The sequence below is a fragment of the Tamandua tetradactyla genome, chromosome 2, assembly GCF_023851605.1.
Source record: "Tamandua tetradactyla isolate mTamTet1 chromosome 2, mTamTet1.pri, whole genome shotgun sequence".
NCBI lineage: Eukaryota > Metazoa > Chordata > Mammalia > Pilosa > Myrmecophagidae > Tamandua > Tamandua tetradactyla.
Window position 1 is genome coordinate 192,415,266 of NC_135328.1, and position 26,460 is coordinate 192,441,725.

General features: G+C 40.8%; 1 protein-coding gene across 4 annotated transcripts in view; it reads left to right on the forward strand.

Moving 5' to 3' along the window:
* Window positions 1–26,460, forward strand: part of PHC2 (polyhomeotic homolog 2) — a 146,306-nt gene that overhangs the window by 69,085 nt on the left and 50,761 nt on the right. For all 4 annotated transcript variants that reach the window (XM_077150404.1, XM_077150403.1, XM_077150401.1 and 1 more), the window contains 4 exons: window positions 20,220–20,447; window positions 23,239–23,397; window positions 25,484–25,561; window positions 25,991–26,155. In XM_077150404.1, coding sequence (XP_077006519.1) covers window positions 20,274–20,447; window positions 23,239–23,397; window positions 25,484–25,561; window positions 25,991–26,155 — 576 coding nt within the window. In that variant the 5' untranslated portion in view covers window positions 20,220–20,273. The remainder of the gene's footprint in view (window positions 1–20,219; window positions 20,448–23,238; window positions 23,398–25,483; window positions 25,562–25,990; window positions 26,156–26,460) is intronic.

Genomic DNA, 26,460 nt, shown 5'->3' on the forward strand with positions numbered 1-26,460 from the left:
ACTCTCTGCTTCATGGTGCTGCAGCATACTCTGCTCTCTCCGATTCTCCAAAATGTTTCCTCTTTTATAGGACTCCAGAAACTTATCAAGACCCACCCAAATGGGCGGAGACATGTCATCACCTAATCGAGCTTAACAACCACACTTGATTAAATCATCTCCAGGGAGATGATCTGATTATCGTTTCAAACATACAGTATTGAATAGGAATTATTCTGCCTGTACAAAATGGGATTTTGATTAAAACATGGCTTTTCTACAGAACATACATCCTTTCAAACCAGCACAGTCCTTTTTTTGTAGCCTTGGCTACTAAGATTTCTAAGTCCAAATCCCAGAAATACGTTGCTCTACTAACTCTAAACAAGGCAGAATTGACTGAAATCACAACATGAACAATTTAATCACTCACTAGACACAAGAAAGATTTTTCTAACTTTGAGGTTAGTGATAAACATTATTATATATTTTTCTCTGGGGAAAAAAGTCATCTTCTACCTTATCTCAAACGTACTAGTCTGTGCCTGAGCTGTGCTAAATGTTTTAAATTCATTATTTCACCTATTCTTTAAAACAAACCAATGAAATACTATTCAGTACATTTCACAGAAGAGGAAAATGAAGCACAGGGAGGTTAAATGAGTTGGCCAAAAGTGCTATGCTAGAGTGATGTTTATTCATTGTCATAGTACTGTACTTTTATCTCTTTTTCTGAGCTCCCTCTCTCATGAAACTTTGCATTTCTGTAGTGTTGTTTCCAAAATGCTTTCTCATAGATATTTTGTTTCATTTTTCAAAAGCTTTTTGAGGTACAAGGTGAGTTACTGTCATCCCCTTGTTATTCTAATGAATCACTCTCACTGCTAGTAAATGGTGTAGCTGGGTCTAGAACCCAGGCTTTGTGACCAGGGTTTTCTGCATCCCCCTTTTGTCTTAGCCAGAGCCCCTGCCCGCCCCCATGCTGGAGGCCTTGGCCCCACAGAGCACTCCTGAGCCACCTATGGTGTCCCTCCCTGGTACCTGTTCCCCCTGTGGACAACCCCTGGAGCCCCTGTGGCTTCCTTGGAAATCTCAGCTTGAGCCCTGGGGCCAGCCCATCCTGAACTGTTGGGGAAACCATAGCCCATTCAGCTGTTTTCCTTGGCCCATCCCCCGGGCCACCATCTTTCTTCACAATCTCCCTGGCTCCCCCAGGAAGGGGCAGGGGAGGAAGGAAGTTTCTGAGGTGCATTTAACCCCCACCAGCAGTGGGTAGGTGGGTAAGCCATGCCCTAGGGATGGGTTTAAAACAAGCTCAGTCTCTGGCCATTTTGGAGGGGTGCCCATCCTCACAGCAGCCTGGTAGGTGGGCCTTCCTAAGCCCTACTGCCATGTGCGTTCTGATTGTCTTTGTAATGCAATTGTTGAATAAAGCCACCACCAATACCCATCACCTAATACCTCTTACCTCTCATTTTCCCCTATCTCTCCATTCCCAAATCAAAATCTATATGACTCGGGTCCTAGTTATTGAGAATAATCTGGACCAACATATTTGGGTAAAGGTGTTAATGGCTGCTAATAATTTACAATGTTCCTTCTTGGATAGTGTTCTAGTTTGCTAGCTGCCGAAATACCATATACCAGAAATGGAATGGCTTTTAAAAAGGGAAATTTAATAAATTGCTAGTTTATAGTTCTAAGGCCGAGAAAATGTCCCAATTAAAACAAATCTATAGGTATGTCCAATTTAAGACATCCAGAGAAAGATACCTTGGTTCAAAAAGGCTAATGAAGTTCAATGTTTCTCTGTCAGCTGGAAGGGCACATGGTGAACATAGCAGCATCTCTGGCTTTCTTATGGCCCTTCTACCAAAAAGGAACTCACTCCAAAATGTTTCCTCTTTTAAAGGATTCCAGTAAGCAACTCCACCTTGAATGGGTGGAGGCACACCTCCATGGAAATCATCTAATCAAAAGTTACCACCCACATTTGGGTGGGTCATATCTGCATGGGAACAATCAAAATGCTCCCACCCAGCAATATTGAATGAAGATTAAAGGACATGGCTTTTCTGGTGTCCGCTATAGATTCAAACCAGCACAGATAGTTTTGAATTTCCATGAAGTGATTCAATATCGCAACCTAGGGGTTCTCATCTGTAGATTAAGATCTACCAAAAGAGCTTCAAGCTTTATTCAGACCTCATTTAACAAATATTTACCATTGCTAGCCATGTACTATGTTAGGCATTAAGGATCTAAAAATAAATAGAGACACTACGCAGTAAAGAAAATGACCTGCTGTGTGATCAAAGTTCAGAAGAAGGCACTACATCCAGGCTGGGTTGCACAGGGCAACCCTAAGAGCAGACACTATGGCTGATTTGCAAAGGTTAAACGAGACCTGGTCAGGGAGATGGAGGGGGCAAAAGGAGCAGCCTCGGCAAGGGGAGTGGTGGGGGCAAAGACATGAAGAGAGAGTGTGTGACTAATTCAGGAAGCTTCTAATAATTCCATTTAGTTAGAGAATAAGCTGTACGTGGGGATGTGCTAGGGGATGAGGCGGGGGAGAGAAGCAGGATGATCTCCAAACTGATTGCTGCCAACATGTTTCCCTAATGATGCTGAGATATTTGGGATTTTCAACAAGAAATAAACTATGTTTGGTAACTCCTCTATCCAAATCCCTCCCCAACTTCTAGCCCCCTCTTTCAGGAACTTCATTATGACTATTTTACATTATGACTATCATAAATGTGATGTCACTTCGTGATCTCATGTTAGAGTTGATGATTGAGTCCCTTAGAATACAGGTTCTCAGACTTTACGGGCTACAGAATGCCTCAGGGGGCTTGTGAAAACCCAGTTTGCTGAGTGCTAACCTTTAGTAGGTCTGAAGTGGGGCCTGAGAATTTGCATTTTTGGAGAGTTCCTGAGGGACCACACTTTGAGACCCTCTTACATTAACCAGGCTGCCTTTTATGTCTTCTTTCCCGTTTTTGTCATTGGTTTCACTTGACCTTTTTAGGTTAGTTAGGTTCAGTATAAGACAATATTTGAAATGAGAGAAAAAATGAAATGGAAATGATGTATGATGGCTAGCTGGGAAATTAAAGAAGTTGATGACCTTAAAGCTAGGCACCAACTTAACATAATGATTGGATCTAAGTATGGGTATATATTTGTCTTTTAGAAAACTGGTAGAATAGTATCTCGATTTAAGCACTGAAATTAGACTGAGGAACATTTAATAATGTCAAATGATGAGGATGATAATTATAATGTTGAAGAAAATAATGATAGTAGCTATCATTTATTTATTAAATGTTTTCTAAGGACCAAGCATGTTCTGTTTTACATGTATTAACTGACAACAATCCCACAGGATAATATTATTGTCCCAATTTTACTGTTAAGGAAACTGAAACCTAGAAAGGTTTGGGAACTTGCTTGGGGTCCCACAACTAGGAAGCTTTAATTTAAACCCAGGCATCTGGCTCTAATGTGATTAAGAAGGTATGCTATATGCATTCTTAATCACCTTATATACTGGTTCTTATGTTCCTAGGCAGCCTTCAGGAAAAACTGTTCTTTAAAAAGAGATGCAAACATAGGTAAAATAGGCCGCTATTCTTGCACACTTGCCACTTATCACTTGTTTACTATTTGCCAGGCACCACACTTTGTTGTTTACAGACATCTCTTTTAATCCATGGGAAAAAAAAAGGGAGTCATCTCATTTAACTCCTTAGGAAACTCAGTCCCCAAAAGATGACATAACTTGTACAAGTATACACAGCTAGTGTATAGTAGAGTTGCAGTTTGATCCCAGTTCTTTCTGACTCCAAAGCCCATGCTGTTAACCAGTATGGTATAGCTGCACTATCAGACATGTGACTGATAAATAAAATGAGTTTGTCATAGAACTATAGGCCAGAGCCAACTGCCACTTTTTTTGGTAACTGATGTTTTATTGGAGCATAGCCACACTTACTCATTTACATCTTGTCTATGGCTGCTTCTGTGTTACAACAGCAATGTTGAGTAGTCACAACAGAGGCTGCCTCTGAAATATTTACCACCTGGACTTCACAGAAAAAGTTTACCAACTCTGCCATAGAAGATATAGGATGTGTAGTTGTACTGCCTTAGGGCAATGAGATAAAGCTGCCTGAGTCTAGACAAATTCACCCTGTAGCCACAGTCCCCAAACACTCATCATATTTGCACAACGTGGCTTTAAATCCCTGTCTCCCAAAAGAGATCAAATCCTTCTTTTTCCTCCTATTCTTCAACCTACCAATGCCACTTTGTAATGTAAATGCTTGATATAATCAGCCATTTATAAATTATAAAGAAAACCATGGAGGTTTCAGAAATTTATTCATTTAAAATTTACTTTGTTGTTTCATGATTAAATCATCCTATTTTGATTGCTAGGCTGTATGATCAGCTTTAACTTTTCATCCATCAGTCTGCTTTTATTGGCTTTCATTTATTTATTTTAGGTTTCTAGAGACACTAAAGGTGGCAACAGGCAGAGAATTGAGGAAAGGGAGGAAACTTTTTGAGAAGGTTTGAACTGTATCCATTTGGACCACTTCAAATGTATCAGTAGCCTCAGACTGCTACCAGAGGCATATTTAGACTGGTACAAATCAGATACTTATATTAATCTAGCAATTCAGATGTGTAAAGCAGTCTCACCTAAGTCCCCTAAATCAAGAGAGTCTAAACCCCTTTGCTATTATTTCCTCATGCCTCAGACAGAAAAATAACCAAAGAGGAGAAGAAAAGCCCTAGCGAAGGAGCACCTTTATCCTGCTTTTTAACTCTAGAAACACAAACTTCTACAGGAATGATAATACCAGCAGCCTTTGCGGGGCTGACTAGACCTCTCATTTCCTGTTAATCTCTGATTCCATTAGGAAAACTCCACCCGACTCTATCCCCAGGGCTTTAGGCCAGATTTGGAAAGCTCTGTTTTCAGTATCTTTCCCCTCTGCTTCCCTGGAATCTCAGTCACAGCTGTAATCCGCAGCAAATGGATTTCCCTGACCCTGGGGACAAAAGCCTCGTGTTTCCTAGACTTGGCGGCTCCTGGGAGAGCAGAATAATCAACATTTCTCCAGCTGCTGGTCTCAGGCCCTGTGGGCAGCAGAGACCTGTAATAAGATCGCTATCCAAGCCAGTTATAGTCAGCACATCATTCAAAGTGGTCCCTTGTGGTTGTGAGGGATAATTGACTGAAGCAGTAAACCCTTTAGAGCTTCACACAAACCACACAGTGAGTTGGAACCCAAAGAAAAGAAGACTTCCAGTTCTGGCTATTACCTGTTAATCAGACTTGTCTGTGGTTCATAGTGTGCATTCACAGGGATGTTTGGCCTTGGGGAAGAAAGAAGGAACTAATTAGAAGAAAGAGGAGAGAAAAGTAAGAGTAAGAATTAAAAGGAAGTTGAATGGGGCTGGATAAAATCTTAAAACCTAGATACTGTGAAAGTTTAAAGGATTTAGACACTTCAGTTAGCCCTCACTGATACTTCAAAAACCGTTCTTACTTCCCAACAGACCAGAGCTTTAAGACAGAAGGAAGGTAAGAGGAGGAAATCTGCCTGAAAGCTTGGAACTTTCAGGTAGAAGAAAAAGTCTTGAAGCTACTATATTGGTTCATTCTCCCTGATTCTGTTTCTTGCTAACTCAAGTTCCCTTCCACTAGAAGACCAGTGAGAAAGTGACAACTGAACAGGACCCTTGCTTCTGATTTCTCTTCAGGGCAAATTCCAACTTTCTGGTTGAGTAAGACCCCACCAACATGAGGCTAGTAGGTTTGCAGAGAGTATCTTCTGGGTCCATTGAGATTCTAAGGAGCCATATCATGTTGGGCAAATCACTTTCCCAAAAACTGGGTGTTTAGGTTTGCTGATGCTGCCAGAATGCAATATACCAGAAATGCAACAGCTTTTAAAAAGAGAATTTATTAAGTTGCAAGTTTACAGTACTAAGGCCATTAAAATGTCAACTGAGTCATCCAGAGAAAGATACCTTGAATCAGGAAAGGCTGAAGGATCCGGAATACCTCTGTTAGCTGGGAAGGCACATGGCAATGTCTCCTAGCTTTCTCTCCCAGCATCTTGTTTCATGAGGTTCCCCCGAGGGCATTTCTGCATCTGCAGAGGTCCCTGGGTGTGTGGGCATAGCCTTGCTCTTTCCAAAATGGTTACCTCTCATAGGACTCCGGTAAGCAACCCCACTTTAAGTGGGTGAAGACACATCTCCATGGAAACCACCTAATCAGAAGGCCCCTCCCACAGTTATGTCTCCATGGAAACAACTTAATCAAAAGATCCCATCCAGCAATACTGAGTCAGTGTTAAAGAACACAGCTTTTCTAGGGTACACAACAGTCTCAAAGCAGCATACTGGGCCTCAGTTTTTACAAAAGGAAAAAGGGGGGTTATGGTAATGTCCCATTTCTTAAACTTGTTGGTGGGTACACGTGCATATTATCCTTTATATTTTATTCATATAGTATATATAGACAGAAAGATTATTGTGTAAGTATAAGGTATTTAATAGATGTTAATTAATGATTAGGAGATTAAATTCAGTGATCTCAGTTCCTTTCTACCTCTGAAAATCCAGTATGCTCTGGTGTGGACTTTGCCCAATATGGTTGAAATAATGGCTCAAGATTTATTTATAGGTGAAGTCTCACATGGTGTTGTGGGAAAAGCACTGGCTTTTGAAGTCAGACCTAGTTTTGTATCTCAGTCTTTGATAACCGACCTTAGTTTCCTAGATATATTCCTTATTTACAAAATTGGGATAATAATACCTACCCCATAAGGGAGGTCATGAGTATATATTAAGGTGCTCAATAAATATTCACTATTAATAGTATAAACACTATTGATATGGAAGATTCTGAAATAACATGGGTATATTTGTTATTTGTAAAATAACAGGGGAGTTCATGTTAAAGTAGTTGGGAAGAATTCTTTAGATGAGTAGAAATTAAGCTGAGCTTTCAGATGCTAGGAAGAGGATGGTATATTCCAAATAGTTTTGCCCAATTAACATTTATGGGATGAATCATCAGGATATTCAAGAGAATATTCCTGATTCTCAAAGAGTTCAGAGTCCAGTAGGAAAGATAGAAACATAAGCAAATCATTTTCTTGTAGTACTACATTATAAGTGCTAAGAAAGAGGTAAGCGTAATGTGTTGTGGAAGCAGCCATCCAATTGGATGGCTTAAAGAAAGAAATTAGGGCCTAATATGAAGGAATTGAGGAAAGAGTTAAAGGAAGAGACATTCAGCAATGTTTCGCAGAAGAGACTTAGGTTGTTTTGACACAGTCAAAGATGTTGGCCAAGATAATGGTGCAAGATGACAGCTTAGTGAAGTGTGGAATTTAGTTCGTCCTCCAGAGCAGCTAGTAAATAGCCAGGAACAGTAGAGAATAACTGTTGGAGTCACATCAGTGACTGGACACACAGCGTACACCAGTCTGGACAAGGTGGATCAGCTGTGATCCCAACCAGAATCGTGAGTCCCCCAAGCCATGGAGGCCTGAGCCCTCACCCATATACCCACACAGACTGGTTCCCAGAGGGGAAAGGAAAGAGACTTTACTAGCAGCAAGGGGCTGAGCTCAACCAAGCTCCAATTATGTAATTAATTAACAAATTCTGACTACTGAAAATAGGCCCCCAGCTCAGCTAAACCTCAAATAAAAACTAAAATTACTAGTTTTTGCCCCAGCGCAGAGGAGACTGGGCTGACAGGAAAGAAAAAAAAGAAAAAAAAAACAGAGGTTTTAAGGAATGGACACCACAAAATACTTGAAAGGATCTGGACCCTAAAAAAAAAAAGAGGGGGCACATAGGACCTGGAGATACATAGGAGCAACATACCAACTTAAACCCTTGATTAGCAGACCCAAAGAATGGGGGTCCTGCTCTGAAAAGGATTTTGTTTGTTTGTTTCTAACCCTTAAAACTGCTCTCAGGCTCCAACTGCCCCAGGTAAAGGAGGAATTAAGCTTGTCTGAGAGACAAAGAGGCTGGTCAGGTGAAAGGAGGTAATTTCCTGAAGGCTGTGCCTTCCCCAGGAGAGGGGCGGGGCCCAGATCAGGTGGAATCCCTCCCTCAAGGAATTCAGACCTCAGGGACTGGAAAACTGAAACGATTAAAGCCAGACTACAGCCTTTCCTCTGTCTCAACCACATCCCCAGCAAGGAGAGTCTGCTGAAGTTAAAGGTACTGCATCACTTTATGCTGGTAGGACCTGCAGGCAGACAAGTGCCACATACTGGGCAGGATAGGAAAGACACAGAGTCTAGGGGCTTCATAGGAAAGTCTGTCAACCTGCTGAGTCTCACTCTCAGGGAAAACTGGTGCAGGTAACTGTTTCCTCCTGGGAGGTGGCCAGTCTGGTTTGAGAAAATCTGACCAGAGTCTATAATACCTAAGTAGACCCTCCTAAGGTAAAAAAGAAAAAAAGGCATTGTACAGGTGGGGCAAGAAACAAGAAAATAAGAACTGAAAAGAAGAAATCGAAAGTCTGAAAAAACAAATCACAGAACTTATGGGAACAAAAGGCACAGTAGAAGAGATGAAAAAAACAATGGAAACCTACAATGTCAGATTTCAAGAGGCAAAAGATAGGATCAGTGAACTGGAGGACAAGCAAGCAAAAGAAAATTTAGGGGGTAGAATGGAAAAATATGATCAGGGACTCAGAGAACTGAATGATAAAATGAAGCACATGAATATACATGTTGTGAGTGTCCCAGAAGGAGCAGAGAGGGGAAAAGGAGGAGAAAAACTAATGGAGGAAATTATCACTGAAAACATCCCAACTCTTATGAAAGACTTAAAATTACAGATCCAAGAAGTACAGCATACTCCAAACAGAATAGATCCAAATAGACATACTCCAAGACACTTACTAATCAGATATCAGATGTCAAAGAGAAAGAGAGAATTTTGAAAGTAACAAGAGAAAAACAATCCATCACATACAAGGGAAGTCCAATAAGACTGTGTGTAGATTTCTCAGCAGAAACCATGGAGGCAAGAAGATGGTGGGATGATATATTTAAGATTCTAAAAGAGAAAAACTGCCAGCAAGAATTCTATATCCAGCAAAACTGTTCTTCAAAAATGAGGGGGAAATTAAAACATTTTCAGACAAAAAAATCACGGAGAGAATTTGTGATCAAGAGACCGTCTCGAAAAAAATATTAAAGGAAGCACTAGAGACAGATAGGCAGAGAGAGGTGTAGATCACAGTGTAGAAATGAAGACTATCATTAAAGGTAAAAAGAGGAAAAATTAGATATGACATACAAAACCCAAAAGGCAAAATGGTAGAAGAAAGTAATAACTTTCTTACAGTAATAACACTAAATGTTAATGGATTAAACTCCACAATCAAAAGACATAGACTGGAAGAATGGATTAAAAAATAGGACCCATCTATATGCTGTCTATAGGTGACACATTATAGACCCAAGGACAAACATAGGCTGAAAGTGAAAGGTTGGGAAAAGGTATTTCATGCAAGAACAATCAGAAAACAACAGGAGTAGCCATACTAATACCCAACAAATTAGACTTCAAATGTAAAACAGTTAAAAGAGACAAAGAAGGACACCATGTGCTAATAAAAGGAACAATTCAACAAGAAGACATAACAATCATAAATATTTATGCACCTAACCAGAGTATTCCAAAATGACCAGATGGTTTCACATGTGAATTCTACCAAACATTCAAGAAAGATTAGTACCAATCTTGCTCAAACTCTCAAAAAAATTGAAGAGGAGGGAAGGTTACCTAACTTATTCTATGAAACCAACATCACCTTCATACCAAAGCCAAACAAAGATACTACAAGAAAAGAAAATTAGAGACCAATCTCTCTAATGAATATAGATGCAAAAATCCTCAACAAAATTCTTGCAAATCGAATCCAGCAGCACATTAAAAGAATTATACACCATGACCAAGCAGGATTCATCCCAGGTATGCAATGATGAATCAATTAATGTACTACACCATATCAACAAATCAAAGCAGAAAACCACATGATCATCTCAATTGATGCAGAAAAGGCATTAGACAAAATTCAACATCCTTTCTTGTTGAAAACACTTCAGAGGATAGGAATAGAGGGGAACTTCCTCAACATGATAAAGGGAATATATGAAAAACCCACAGCTAACATCATCCTCAATGGGGAAAAGCTGAAAGTTTTCCCTCTAAGATCAGGAACAAGACAAGGATGTCCACTGTCACCATTGTTATTCAACATTGTGTTGGAAGTTCTAGCCAGGGCAATTAGACAAGAAAAAGAAATACAAGGCATCAAAATTGGAAAGGAAGGAGTAAAACTCTCACTGTTTGCAGATGATATGATACTATATGTCAAAAAACCCGAAAAATCCACAACAAAACTATTAGAGCTAATAATTCTACCTAAATTGATTTATAGGTTCAATGCAATACCAATTAAAATCCCAAAAACTTACTTTTCAGAAATAGAAAAACCAATAACCAAATTTTTCTGGAAGGGCAGGATGCCCCAAATAGCTAAAAATATCCTGAGAAAGAAAAATGAAGTTGGAGGTCTCACACTACCTGACTTTAAGGTGTAACACAAAGCTACAGTGTTCAAAACAGCATGGTACTGGCATAAAGATAGATATACTGACCAATGGAATCAAATGGAGTGTTCAGATATAGACCCTGTCATCTATGGACAATTGATCTTTGATAAGACAGTCAAGCCAACTCACGTGGGACAGAACAGTCTCTTCAATAAATGGTGCTTGGAGAACTGGATATCCACATGCAAAAAAAATGAAAGAGGATCCATATCTCATACCCTAGACAAAAATTAACTCAAAATGGATCAAAGACATAAACATTAGATCTAAGACCATAAAACTATTAGAAGAAAATGTAGGGAAATATCTTATAAAACTTGTAATAGGTGGTGGTTTTCTAGGTCTTAAACCCGAAGCACAAGCATTGAAGAAAGAAATAGATAAATGAGAACTCTTCAAAATTAAACACTTTTGTGCATCAAAGAACTTTGTCAAGAAAGTAAAAAGACAGCCTACACAATGGGAGAAAATATTTGGAAGCCATATATCAAATAAGGGTCTAGTATCCAGAATATATTAAGAGATTGTTCAACTCAACAACAGATAGACAACCCAATTACAAAATGGTCAAAAGACTTGGACAGTCACTTCTCAGAAGAGGAAATACAAATGGCCAAAAGGCACATGAAAATATGCTCAACTTCCCTGGCTATTAGGGAAATGCAAATCAAAATCACAATAAGGTATCATCTCACATCCACCAGAAAGGCCATTATCAATAAAACAGAAAATGACAAGTGCTGGAGAGGATGTGGAGAAAGAGGAACACTTACCCACTGTTGGTGGGAATGTAAACTGGTACAACCATTGTGGAAGGCAGTTTTAGGCAGTTCCTCAGGAAGTTGAGTATAGAATTGTCATATGATCTGGCAATACCATTGCTAGGTATCTACTCAGTGGGCAAGGACACAAACGGACATTTGCACACCAATGTTTTTAGCGGAATTATTTACAATTGCCAAGAGATGGAAACGGCCCAAATGTCCATCAACAGACAAGTGGCTAAGCAAGCTGTGGTATATACATATGATGGAATATCATGCAGCTGTAAGACAGAATAAAGTTATGAAGTATGTAACAACATGGATGAACCTTAAGGGAATTATGCTGAGTGAGATTAGCCAGAAACAAAAGGACAAATACTGTATGGTCTCACCAATATGAACTAACATTAATGAATGAACTTGGATAATTTCAGTTAAGAACAGAGGTCATCAGGAGATAGAAATAGGATAGATATTGGATAATTGGAACTGAAGGGGTACAGATTGTGCAATGGGACTGATTGTAAAAATTCAGACATGGATAGCACAATGCTAACTAACTGTAATACAATAATGTTAGAACACTGAATGAAGTTGAATATGAGAATGATAGAGGGAGGAGGCCTGGGGGCACAAATGAAATCAGAAGTAAAGATAGATAATAAAGTCTGAGATGGTATAATCTAGGAATGGCTAGAGCGTATAATGATAGTGACTAAATGTACAAATTTAAAAATGTTTTGCATGAGGAAGAACAAAGGAATGTCAATTATGCAGGGTGTTGAAAATAGATGGTAATTAATATTTTAAAACTTTAACTTAAGTCCCACCCAGACTTCCGGAGAAGATGGCGGCTTAGTAAGACGCGCGGGTCTTAGTTCCTCCTCCAGAACACAACTAAAGAAACAGAAACAATACGAAACAGCTCCCGGAGCCACGACAGAGACCAAAAAGACAGTGTACCCCATTCTGGAACGGCTGAACGGGCAGGGAGAATCCACTGCGGTGAGATACCCGAGGGGCGCGCGTTTTCCCGGCCAGGGCGGCTGGCAACTGGGGTCCCCTCCACGCACGTGGCTCCCCGGTCTGACTGGGAACGTTGGATAGCGGGGCCCTCCCGCCACGCTTGGCGTCTCGGGCCAGCTGGGCAATTTGGACCGGCACTCCCCCAAGCCGCGGCGGCCGGCGACCCCCCCCTCCACACGCGGTTTCCCGGGCCGACTGCGAGATTCGGATTGGCAAGTTAAAGGAGCCACAGCATCTTTTACTGGTGGGACCCGCAGACAGATGAGCACCATGAGCGCCACCTACTGGGCAAGAAAAGAAAAACAGAGCCCAGAGATTTCACAGAAAAACCTTTCAACCAGCCGGGTCCCACACCCAGGGAAATCTGATCAAATGCCCAGACACCAGCAGAAAATAATGGATGACGCTCGGAAAATTGAAGATATGGCCCAGTCAAAGGAACAAACCAATAGTTCAAATGAGATACAGGAGCTGAGACAATTAATGCTGAATATACGAACAGAAATGGAAAAACTCTTCAAAAACCAAATCAATAAATTGAGGGAGGACATGAAGAAGACATGGGCTGAACAAAAAGAAGAAATAGAAAATCTGAAAAAACAAATCACAGAACTTATGGGAGTGAAGGACAAAGAAGAAAAAATGGGAAAAACAATGGATACCTACAATGGTAGATCTAGACAGAAGCTACAATTAGTGAATTGGAGGATGGAACATCTGAATTCCAAAAAGAAACAGAAACTATAGGGAAAAGAATGGAAAAATTCGAACAGGGTATCAGGGAACTCAAGGACAATATGAACCGCACAAATATATGTGTTGTGGGTGTCCCAGAAGGAGAAGAGAAGGGAAAAGGAGGAGAAAAACTAATGGAAGAAATTATCACTGAAAATTTCCCAACTCTTATGAAAGACCTAAATTTACAGATCCAAGAAGTGCAGCGCACCCCAAAGAGAATAGACCCAAATAGGCGTTCTCCAAGACACTTACTAGTTAGAATGTCAGATGTCAAAGAGAAAGAGAGTATCTTGAAAGCAGCAAGAGAAAAACAATCTGTCACATACAAGGGAAACCCAATAAGACTATGTGTAGATTTCTCAGCAGAAACCATGGAAGCTTGAAGACAGTGGAATGATATATTTAATTTACTAAAAGAGAAAAACTGCCAACCAAGACTTCTATATCCAGCAAAATTGTCCTTCAAAAATGAAGGAGAAATTAAAACATTTATAGACAAAAAGTCACGGAGAGAATTTGTGACCAAGAGACTAGCTCTGCAAGAAATACTAAGGGGAGCACTAGAGTCAGATACGAAAAGACAGAAGAGAGAGGTATGGAGTAAAGTGCAGAAAGAAGGAAAATCAGATATGATATATATAATACAAAAGCCAAAATGGTAGAGGAAAATATTATCCAAACAGTAATAACACTAAAAGTTAATGGACTGAATTTCCCAATCAAAAGACATAGACTGGCAGAATGGATTACGACCCAGCAATACCACTGCTAGGTATCTACTCAAAGGACTTAAGGGCAAAGACACAGATGGACATTTGCACACCAGTGTTTATAGCAGCATTATCTACAATTGCAAATACTGTATGGTCCCACTGATGTGAACCGACATTCGAGAATCAGCTTGGAATATATCATTGGTAACAGAGACCAGCAGGAGTTAGAAACAGGGTAAGATAATGGGTAACTGGAGCTGAAGGGATACAGACTGTACAACAGGACTAGATACAAAAACTCAAAAATGGACAGCACAATAATACCTAAGTGTAATATAACTATGTTGGAACACTGAATGAAGCTGCACCTGAAATATAGTTTTTTTGTTTGTTTGTTTGTTTGCATCTTTTGTTTTTGTTTTTTTCTTTTTCCTTTTTTTATTTATATATATTTTTATTAGTATTATTATTTTAATTCTCTTCTCTGTATTAACATTCTATATCTTTTCTGCTGTTTTGCTAGTTCTTTTCCTAAATCGATGCAAATGTACTAAGAAATGATGATCATACATCTATGTGATGATACTAAGAATTACTGAGTGCATGTGTAGAATGGAATGATTTCTAAATGTTGTGTTAATTTCTTTTCTTTTTTTGGATTAATAAAAAAAAACTTTAACTTACATGTGAGACTAAAGCAAAAAATGTTTATTTGGTACAAATTTTTTTATTTTGACTACTGCATTTCCTAATATAACCTATATGGACAGGTTAATTGAATACCGTAAGTACATGGAACCCTGAATAGGGCATGAGATTTTGTAGATTTGTCCAGTGTGATGCCCTGATAAGTCCCAGAGTGATTTGAACAATGAATAAAGAAGTATTTGCAAAGTCTCCTTGGGGGAGTGGTGAAAAAGGGGGAAAATTCAACTTCCTCATTCAGAGAATTCCTGATATTCTCACAAGCACTGGGGACAACCAAATCAATAAACCGAGCTCTCAATCTTAAAGTTTGTTCATATGAAACTTATCCCCACAAAGGATAGGCCTAACAGTCAACCCCAGAGAACCTCTTATGTTGCTCAGATGTGGCCTATCTCTCTCTCAGCCAACATGGCAAGCCAACTCACAGCCCTCCCTGTCTCTACTCTTACTGGTGTGTGCGTGTATGTCAATAAAATGTATTAAAAAAAAGAAAAGATGTTGCCCAAGTGAAAATAACGGATGGAAGGCATTTTAGGTGAAGGGAACAGCATGAGTAAAACCACAAATATGGAAATGGCAAAGTGTCCAAAAACTTACAGTCATTTGGAATAATGCTGAGCCCAGTAAGAGTATAGCATGGGAAAATGGTGGGAAATGAGGCCAGGGAGGCAAGCAGTGCCATACACCATGTTGAGAAAGTTGATGGGGGGAATCGTGTTGGCCCAAGAACAGAGGTAATTCAACACATGGTGCGGGAACAACTGGATATCCACATGCATTCCCCATACCACATACAATATTTAACCCAAATAAATCTCAAAATTAACTCAAAATTAATCAAAGATCTAAATGTAAGACCTAAAATTATAAAACCCTTTGAAAAATACATAGGTATGAATCTTCATGACCTTGGCTCAGCCAATAGTTTCTTAGATATGACACCTAAAGCACAAGCAATCAAAAGAAAATATAAATTGGACTTCATTAAAATTAAAGAACAGAGGTAGGCATGAGCATGTTGTATCTGGAAAACAGAAAACAGATCACCAGACCAAAGCTGTGGTCTCACATAGTAAAATATAAGGTTAGGAAAGGGGGATGAGGCTAAGAGATTAATATTCATACATATACGCCATCTCCACCACCCCAGGTTAGGTATTATTCCATTTTGCAGATTAGGAAACTGTTGCCCAGGGACATACAATTACTAACAGTAGGGCTGGTATTCCCAAAGCTAGAGTTAGCTGACTCTTAAATCCATGCCCTTTTCCCTTTAGCACATTACCTCTCCAAAGAAAATCGAGCCACCAGGAAATGCCTAGAGAAAAAGGTTGGGGATCTGTTCATTTTATGGCAGTAACTGTTATTTAGCAGTAGTGTTAAGTCTTGACATTCATAAAGCCTGAAGCAAACCCTCTTCCACCTTCCATCTGTCACATTGTACACATTCCTTAACATCTCATTCTTCTGAACTCTAGAAAATGTTGTCTTCCACTCAAGTGGAAGTCAGCATATGATAGGTAATATTATTTTCATCTTTAAATTTGTACTTCATGCCGAATCCCTGCCTAGCTAAGAAACAGAGCTTCTTACTTTGGAGTTAATGGACAAGCTTCAAAGGTTCCATTAAGGTCTAAAATTGTAAGCACACTTTGCATATGCCTGTGCATTTTTTCTGAAATACAGGACTTTGTTTTTAACATTTTAAATACTCCCAAAAGTTAAGAACCTTAAAGTCAGGATTCATGTATTCTACCTCTCTCCTATTTCTAGTACCTAGCAAAAATATCTTGCATATAGTACATGCCCAGTAGATATCCAGATTGTAGGGAAACTGGGAACTTGTTGATTGTGAAAAGTTCTAGAAGTGCTTAACAAGCAGTGGAAGGTGGAACAGGACTGTTTTATTCTGTGAAGGCAGAGGAAGTATGGGTTCAGTCTCCTCAAATGTTACTCCTTCTTTGAAGTGTTCCCTAACCCCCTAGGCAGAGTCTGTCTTTTCCTCCTCTCTATGTGGGTTTGAAAGACAGCCAACCGGAGAGCACAAAGAAAGTGAAAGTAAGCACAGTTGAGGAGTCAGAACTCTAGCTATCAAAAGCATGAGCTAGAAAAGAGGGTGCAAAGGAGAAAGGGACAGAGGGAGCACAGGCCATCTAGAGAAAGGGAGAGGTGGGGAGAGAGAGCGAGACTGTGTGTGTGTGTGTGAGAGAGAGAGAGAGAGAGAGAGAGAGAGAGAGCGCGTGCGTACACTTGTGCATGTAAATGAAAGAGGACTTACTGAGTCGGGCCTGGGGGAGAGAGATCCTCAGGCAGGAGGCGGCACAGGTGAGAGGGGAGTGAACTAGAGCATATGAGTCCAGGGAGCTAGTGAGACAGAGTGAAGTTGGTCAAGGGCAAGTAGGGCTGGAAGAGAGTGTAGGGAGAGAGCCAGTGCTAGAGAGAGTCAAAGAGGTCAAGAATGAGGGAGACTTTTAGTTTAAGGTGTATTAGAGAGGCTAGAGGGAAGTGCCTGAAACTGTGGAGCTGTGTTCCAGTAGCCATGTTTCTTGAAGATGATTGTATAATGATATAGCTTTCGCAAAGTAGCTATGTGATTGTGAAAACCTTGTTCTGAGGCTCCTTTTATCTCCAGTATGGACAGATGAGTAAAAAATATGGATTAAAAATAAATAAATAATAGGGGGAACAAATGTTTGGATAGAGGGAAACACTAGTGGTCAATGAGAGGGCCGGGTAAGGGGTATGGTATGTATGAGTTTTTTCTTTTTTCTTTTTATTTCTTTTTCTGCAGTGATGTAAATCTTCTGAGAAATAATCATGGTGATGAATATACAACTATGTGATGATATTGTGAGCCATTGATTACACACCAAGTATGGAATGCTCATATGTTAAGAATGTTCATGTTGTATGTTGATTGGTTTTATTAATACAACTTAAAAAAAAAAAAAGAATGAGGGAGAAAGCTAGCTCATTAGAGTAAACCTAGAACTAGCAGGTCAGAACACCAAAAGAATAATAGAGGTGAATGTGTGAGTGCACAAGAGGATGTGGCAAGTAAGGAAGCCAACTGCAACTTATCAGTGGTGAAAGGGCAGTGAGCATGAGCACAGGTGTGAGACAGACTAGGTAAGAGGGGCAGTAACAAAAGTGAGAGAGCCAGAAGGGAGGGGAAAGGCAAAAACTAGTGAGATAGAAAAAGCAAAGCAAAGGGGATGAAACCAAGAATGAGAGAGTGAAGAGAGAACGAGAAAGGCAAGCTTGGTAGAAGAAAGGAGGGAGGCACCAAGTGAGTTCAGGAAATGCTTTGTGCCTGTGTACCGTGGTAAGGTAAGTTTCTCTCCCTAGCATGCAATAGACAGCAGTTGCTATCCTTATGTATGCAATTTTTCTGTAAAGAATACCATCCTCTCTAGAATTTTATCTTATTTTATTTCTCTGCCCCAGCTGCTGCAAAAGAAAAAAAATTGAACTGAGGCTTGATCATTCAGGATGTAGTTTATTGTATCTTCTTAATTTGCTGTAGCTGCTATCCTGTTTTCCCATTTTATTTTTTATATTTCTAAGTACTTCAGTTGAGATTTCCTAAGGTGAAATGAAAAGCAAGAACTAAAAGCCAATGCTGGTCAACATTTGGGATAGGAAAGCAGACATTTGACTAAAAGAAGACCTTGGAATTCTATGGAGAATTCTTTGTTTGAACCTCTCTCATTTACTGATTTTTTGCCTAGTAATCCTTAAAATTTTAATTGAACCTTATCTCTACAGCTAGTTTGTCAGTTTCTACAAAGTCAAGAATTGTGGCTTCTACCGTTTTCTACCTAGCTTATCCTTCCCTCCCTAGAACATGAGTTTCATTTCATCAGGGAAGGGCACAGGAATTACTTGTTGACTTTGCTGTTTCCTTGATTCTTGCAGCACCATTATCATCATGAGCATCCTTAACAAGTGAGTAGCCACAATGAGGCCCAGAACTGAGTGTAGTACAGGACAAAGGAATTCCTGGACAAGGGCCTTACCCTGTGCCTGTAGAAGCAGGCATGTATACATTAGGGGCAAACCTGCTTAAGAACCCAGGTAATGAGCACCGTTTGCAGGCTGTTTCACTGCCTTGGAAGCCAAAGACTTCCAAACGGCAACTCAGCTGCAAGTGACCCAAGTTTCCTTGCTCCCAAAGTTCTTGACTTTTTGTCTTTACTCACACCTTTTTCAAATCCACCCAGTCTGAAGAAGGCAGCCTGAGGAACATTTGACAGCTCCCAAATGGAGCAGCATTAGGGCGATGACAACATGACGTTAATGATAATTTTGATTCTTTGCATTAATCAATGCTTTAATTAATGTGAAAAATCATATTATTTTATTCCATTATTGAATTGATATAATCTATAAGCAGAGCATTGGATGTGTATGATGTGTGAGAAAAAAATGGAATTTTTAGATGTAGGAAGTAATGGGTTAGAAGGTTAAGCTCGTATATAGAAAAATGAGGATTTTAAGAATAGCATGAAAGAAGAAAAGAGAGGAAATTGAACTCAGATTTGGTTTGTGCTACTCCCACCTCACCTTCCTTCCCAGTTGCTCTCCACTTGCAAACTCATTGCCTCAAGGGAACGTGCGATTTCCAGGTCTGCACTTGGATCATAGAATGATCCCTGAAGGTATTTCTGGAACTCTTTCCTGAATGGGATAAATGGTTCCAAGAGGCTCTTTCAATTCCATCTTGAAAGAAGATTGATTGATCTATTGAAATAGAACAGTGGGAACCAGGCTGGGGACAATATTAATAACTGCCACAACAGCCAACACTGACGGAGCACTCAGTGTATGCTTGACATTCTGCTGAATACTTTGCATCATTGTTTTCCTTGAGTTTCACAACAATCCATATAGTGTCACATTTTACAGATTAAGAAATAAGTTTAAAGAAGTTGTGGCATGACAAGGTTTCCCAGCTAGTAAGTGGAAGAGTCAAATGTTAAACCCATGTCTTTCCAATTCTGAAACCTGTGCTTTTAACCACATTGCTCAATGCAGTGCCCTGCTCAGTTTGAGATTAAGAAAGTTCTCAGTAAGTACTTAATAAAGAAAGCAGAGACTTCAAACATTCACTTAATGGTCTTTTGGCTTTGAAAAATAAAGCAAAACAAAATGAACTCTTGTTTACTTTGCCTCATTTGCCTCTTTTTTTTTTTTCATTCTGCTCTCACTAGGCTTTTAATCCCATTTCTTTCATTAGCTGGCTGTATAAATGTGGCAAATAACATAAATTCTCTGTACAGTGACCCCGTCCCAAAGATGAAGAGATTGATGGGGTAAAATGATCTAAAATCACTGTTAGAAAGAGCATTAGATGAAATCTACCTCCTCTAGCAGAATAAATAGAATATAGACTTTAGAATCAGGCAGACCTGATTTCAAATCTCTGCTGGGGAACCAAGCCTGGCCCTGTCCTTCTGCTGGTAGATGTGTCTAGTGACCTCAGTTCTGAATTGGCCCCACCATAGGCTGTTTGGAAAGTTGAAGTATGTATGTACATTCTCAAGTAAGAAAATTGTTTATCAAGTAAGTGTTTGTTTAACATTTCACTTCTGCCTCTCCCCTCCCAGCATCTGACTACTCTTCTGCCACCTGAACACCGTGACTGTGCCACCCTGTAGGCCATGGAGAATGAGCTGCCTGTTCCGCAAACATCTAGCAGTGCCAGTGTTGCCAGCAGTACCAGTGGGGTCAGTAGCAGCAGTGGGTGCAACAATAGCAGCACTAGTGGAAATGGTCGTCCAACTGGGCCCCAGATTTCAGTGTACAGTGGTATTCCCGACAGGCAAACTGTGCAGGTAAGATTCCAGCTGGTCCAGGAATTGTATTCCTTAATTATTCACAAAGCTCGCCAGGAAGGGGTGTTGGCATGTTCTGGTGGAATAACCTTACTGTTGAATCTAGAGTGGGTATAAAGGAGTGGGCTAGTGGGTATCTGTGCATATTTAGAGGAGAAGAAGTTATATTAGATATGTCCAATCAAGGAATTTTGGAAAGAGGAGAAATACTTAGCAGATCAGACAAGCTCCTTTCTTACCTGATGACTCAGATCCCAGAGTGCAGTTTTGGAAGGATAGGTATATGAAAGTATAGGGGGCAAACAAGTAGAAATAACAAACAAAAAATGACTGGGAGCTACTCAGCCACAGCCCAAACCCACTACCTAAATAACCATTGCTGGTAATTAACAAGTTTTCTTAAAGAGAGAGCACCAAGAAGGAATCTAAAAACATCCCTTTGTCTTAGGGGCTTTTTTTTTTTTTTTTTGTCTTATAAGCATTTTACCTTGTTTCCTAAAGCAGTGGTTTGCAAAGTGTCATCCATGAGCCTTCCAGTTGATTTAAACGCTGTTCCAAAATGCTGTCATTACCATGTAATGACGTCCACTATGGGCCAAGCACTGTACCAAGCATTTTGCATATTTATCTTCTCCTCCTCTGGTTACGAGAATAGTTATTATTAGGCACAGTTCTACAGTTGAGAAAACTGAGGCTTAGTGAAGATAGTAACTTTTCCAAGATCATTCAGATAAAGACAAAAAGTTTGAACCTTGTTCTCACCCCAAACCTGTGTTCTTAATCACTACAATCTCTGTTTGAAATTTCCAGATAATGCAAGCAGGAAAGAGAGAGAACAGCTGAGTACTAGTCTTTCTATTTACTCTATTAATTTTGCTATTACAGCTTGGATATATTAAACAAGTGACCTCATCCTCCTTTGGCCCTAGGCCCAGGAAAGGAATGGAGGAAAAGCCACAGAAGAAATGAGAGGAGCTAAAAAAGATACCATCAGATACTCTGGAATCTTCCCTCTCCCAGTTATCTTCATCTCATACTTAATAAAATCATGTTTCTTGCACCCATCTTAGTTCCCTCCAGCCTCTTCCTCTGGCCTTTTTAATACATGAGTATTTTAGCTCTAATTTCCATCAGCTGACATTAGGATGTTCCCTCCTACTACGCCTCAGTCACAATCCTTGACAAAAGGGATTTGGGGTTTCTGCTCTAGCAAATGGAATGACCCAAGTTGCTTTTTTACACCCAAGCAGGACCACTTGGGGATCCTCCTATTTCCATTCATTGGCATCCTTTAATGAGGAAATATGTCAACTACTGCTAGCTGTGAAGGTCACTTTTAGGAATGTAAAGAAAATAGGCTTAAATAAGGGAATAAGGAGAAATAGTTTGGGGGAGGGCAGGGAGTAAAGAGAACTGATTTCATATAAAAAGGGCCTCCAGAGGGAAGAGTACACTGAAAGGGAGTAGAATTTGAGGGGTTGTACTGAAGTGTTGGGATGAAATGGGGTATCAGGGAGACACCAGAGCCCATGGAGAACCAGACTGTTCTCACAGAACCCAGAGGTGGTTTTGCCCTAGAGCTACCAGCTCTAGAGATTACACTAATCTGAGGAGATCCAGACCAGAGGCTACTTGCCTGGGGGAAGACCTCAGGGTCTGGAGCAGCTCTGTAGCCAAGGTAAAGATCCAGCTGAGGTAAGAGTAGGAAGTAGGCCAAAGCTCTGCCAGGGCCCAGTGTAAGGCATGAGGTGGGAAGAGGCAGCAGGAAGGTGTCCAGGTAAAGGGAAAAAAAAGGAGGAGAAATGTCTCCAGGACTTATGAGAAGATGACAGAGGATCTCAGGGCTGAGGGAAAGACATTTACTTTTCTTTGTTCCTGGTGGCTGGGAGAGGCTTTAAGGGGTTGTGAGTGGAGAATGGGAGAGAATCAAAGTGCAGACTTTTGTCAATCCCAAGACACTGTGGCGCAGCCAATCCCAAAAAAGAAGAGAGAGTTAATAGTAAAGCCAGGGGATGAGAGATGGTAGCTAAAAAGAGGGAGAGACAGAGAGAAAAAGGAAAGGAGAAGTGTATCATCTGGTAGATAGGTGTGCTCTTCAAGGCCTGAGACCTTTTTCTAAGGGACTGATAGGACTTTCTCAGAAGCTGTGGGCAGAACCTGGGAAGTGACTCCAAGTCTTTCTTGAATCCTCAGCAGGGGAGGGTGTTACATTTTAGCTTAGCTTGGCTGTATTGCTAAAGCTGGCATAGGCATTCCTTCTGACTTGTCTCTTCCTGCCCCCTTTCTTCTGTCTGCCTCGTCAAGATTCACTTCCCTCCATCATCTTCTTCCCTGTGTTTCAATCAACTTAATTTCTGGCTGAAGAATAGCAGGGCCAGGGGATTGCCTAACAAGCCTGGCATGGAATACAGTGTCATTGGAGGCGTAAAAGGATTTCTTTCATCTTGAGCCTCCCTGAGAGGGGGTTAAAGCAACTTTGACTTTCTACTAGGTGGCAGACGCAGCAGCAGACCCTGTTGGGGAGGAGCAGAAGAGCATGTAAACTTAAAAGAGATGCAAGATAGACAAGGCAGGAATTTATAAGCTTTGCAAATAGTTGTCTGCCTCACTGCCTAGAGAGTGGGAATTGGTTACAGCAGTGGTCACAAATTCCCATTCCCGTGTCCTTCCTTCAGCTCTGAGGGAGAGATGGGTTGATAAGACATTGTTGCAGAAGGAGCAGGTCTACAATGGGCATGTTGTATGGCCAGTTGATAGCACCTACTCTTCTCCTCTCCCCCACCCTGCTTAGGTGATTCAACAGGCCCTGCACAGGCAACCCAGCACTGCAGCTCAGTACCTGCAGCAGATGTATGCTGCACAACAACAGCACCTCATGTTGCAGACTGCAGCACTTCAGCAACAGCACCTCAGCAGTGCCCAGCTCCAGAGTCTGGCGGCTGTGCAGCAGGTAAGAATCATAGTAATGATTGGTGATAGTAGTAGTAGCTGTAGTGGTAGAAAGGAGAAGACATCAACCTTTATTGAGTACTCTGTCAGGCACAGCAATGTATCTGCACAGGGTGGTACATGTATTCTTTCACTGACTCCTCACAGAATGTGTGTGAACTAGGTGCTGTTGTCATCATCTCCTTTTTACAGATGAACCTCCTGGAGGTTCTGGGAGGTTAAGTGCCTTGCCCAAGGTCACAGAGCTAGTGCATATAGTAGCTGGGGTGCTTACCCCATTTAACCCAGGGGAGAAGTGCTGCAAGAGTCCCTTTATTTAAAAAAAAAATGTTTTTCTTTATTGAGAAATCTTCACACACATACATTCCATACATGGTGTACAGTCTGGCTTACAATATCACCATATTCATCACCATGATCATTTTTTTGAACATTTACATCTCTCCAGAAAAGAGATAAAAAGAAAAAACACATACTACCATACCCCTTATCCCTTCCTCTCATTGACCACTATTATTTCCATCTACTCAATTTATTTTACCCTTTGTCCCCCCATTATTTATTTATTTTTTATCCATATATTTTTTAACTCATCTGTCTATACAATGTCACATTTTACAGTGTCACATTGTGAAAGTTATATCTTTATACAGTCATCTTCAAGAATCAAGGCTAATGGAACACAGCTCAACAGTTTCAGGTACTTCCCTCCAGCCACACCTATATACCATAAACTGAAAAGGAATATCTCTATAAAGCATAAGAATAACCTCCAGGATAATCTCTCGACTCTGTTTGAAATCTCTCAACCACTGAAACTTTATTTTGTCTCATTTCTCTCTTCCCCCTTTTGTCAAGAAAGCCTTCTCAATCCCTTGATGCCAGGTCTCAGCTCATCCCGGGATTTCTGTCCCATGTTACCAGGGAGATTTACACCCCTGGTTGTCATGTCCCACATAAGAGGGAAGGCAGTGAGTTCACCTGCGAATTGGCTTAGAGAGAAAGGCCACATCTGAGCAACAAAAGAGGTTCTCTGGGGGTGACTTAGACCTAATTTTAAGTAGGCTTAGCCTATCCTTTTCAGAAATAAGTTTTATACAGATGAACCCCAAGATAAAAGGTTCAGCCTATTGATTTGGTTGCCCCTATTGCTTGTGAGAATAATAGAAATTCTCCAAATGGGGAAGTTAAATATTTCCTCCTTTCTCCCCAGTCCCCCAAGGGGACTTTGCAAAACTTATTTACTGCCCAAATTAAGGAGCCCCTTTCTTAACCACATCATTGCACTAGTAGGGAAGGAATGAGGAGTCCAAGGAGGTGTTCATCAGAGAAGGGTATTATCCATTAAGCTTGTTTGTTTGGTTTTACTGTTTATCTTTCTAATGACTGAGAAGAACTCATTCATTCAGCAAAAAATTATAAGCACCTCTGGTATGCCAAAGTTCATGTCAGACACTGAGTATAATATGGAGCTCATAGTGGGGAGAGAACAAGTATATGAAACCAAAATAGACAAGGAAGTAAAACATTTAAATATCTAAACTGTGATAAGCATACTGAAGGAAAAGTGTCTACTGCTATGACTGACCACCCATGAAGATTACTTTAGATTGGGTGCTTAGGAAGGACCTTTCTACTTGAGTAACATTTAAGCTGGCAATTGAAGGATGAGAAGAAGCTGGCTGGGGGGAGCAGAACAGGTTAGACTCTTCACTGGGGAGCCCATGAACCAGATATGATAGAGGATTGGACAGAGGGTCTGAGGAGAGCTGGCAATCCTAGGTAACAATATTAGCTAACCATCTGAATGATAACATATGAGTGCTTTATATGCATTGCCCTGTTTAATCTTTTCAGCTATCCTCAAAGTCAGTACTATTATTGTCCCCATTTTCTAAAAGAGGAAACTGAGGCACTTGTTCAAGGTCATTCAGATGTGGCAGAATGGGGATTTGATTCCAGGTGACTTGACTCCAGAGGCTATTCTTTTTACCACTATCCCCTAATTCTTCTTTTGGGAGGTGAGAGTCTGGAAAATTATTTTGGGGGAGATCTTGGACTCGAGTGATAGGTTTGTTCTTTTCTAGGCAAGCCTGGTGGCAAACAGACAAGGGAGCTCTCCGGGCAGCAGTGTAGCTGCACAGGTCCCAGCCCATTCATCCTCGGTGAGTAGGATGGGAAGCAGCAGGCAGAGCCCACAGCTCTGGAAACCATTTCCTTCCTCCTTACTAAAATGCCTGCCAGCTCGCAGACCTAGTTGTGGTGAATTCTTAGCCATGTAGAACCATGCCAGAAAAGAAGTGCACACCTCTTTCAAACCTTTACACTAATAACTCCCTGTGTTCTTTCCAACATGGAAGCTCTCTATTTACAGCTTAGTTCTCTCCCCAGTGGATCCTCCCTCCTTACAGCATTGCACCTAAGCCAGAGATGGGGGCAGTGCTAGGGGAAGCTCCAAGCCCAAGGATCAGAGGTGGCCCTAAAGAAGGCTGAGTCCACCAAAGAACAGAAGAGAGGGAGAGAAAGAAATATATGAGGGGGACACAGGGTTGATCAACAGAACCTCCTGTTTTCTACTGTGTCTCTCTCATCAGATCAATCTGGCAGCCTCCCCAGCAGCAGCCCACCTCATTAACCGGGCTCAGAGTGTTAACTCAGCAACAGCCTCAGGCATTGCCCAGCAGGCTGTGCTCTTGGGTAACACGTCTTCTCCAGCCCTGACTGCAAGCCAAGCACAGATGTATCTAAGGGCACAGATGGTGAGTACCCGCAGCCTGGGCCTGGAGAACAGAGGCATAGAAGTTGGGATCTGGGAGTTTAGAAAAGGGTAGGAAGTTAAAGAAGGATGGGAAACAGAAACAAGGGGGTGGGGACAGGAGATAAAGGGTGGAACAGAATAAAGAAGGGTGGACCTGGAAGGCTGAATAGGGGCTTTGGTAGAGGATCAGTGATTCCAGGTCGGGTTCCAGGCTAAAATAGAGAAAGTTACCCAAAGTGCCTCCTTTCCTTCCCCTCCTTGAGTAAAACAATTGTCCTCTTCTTATACTACCCACACCCAAATTAA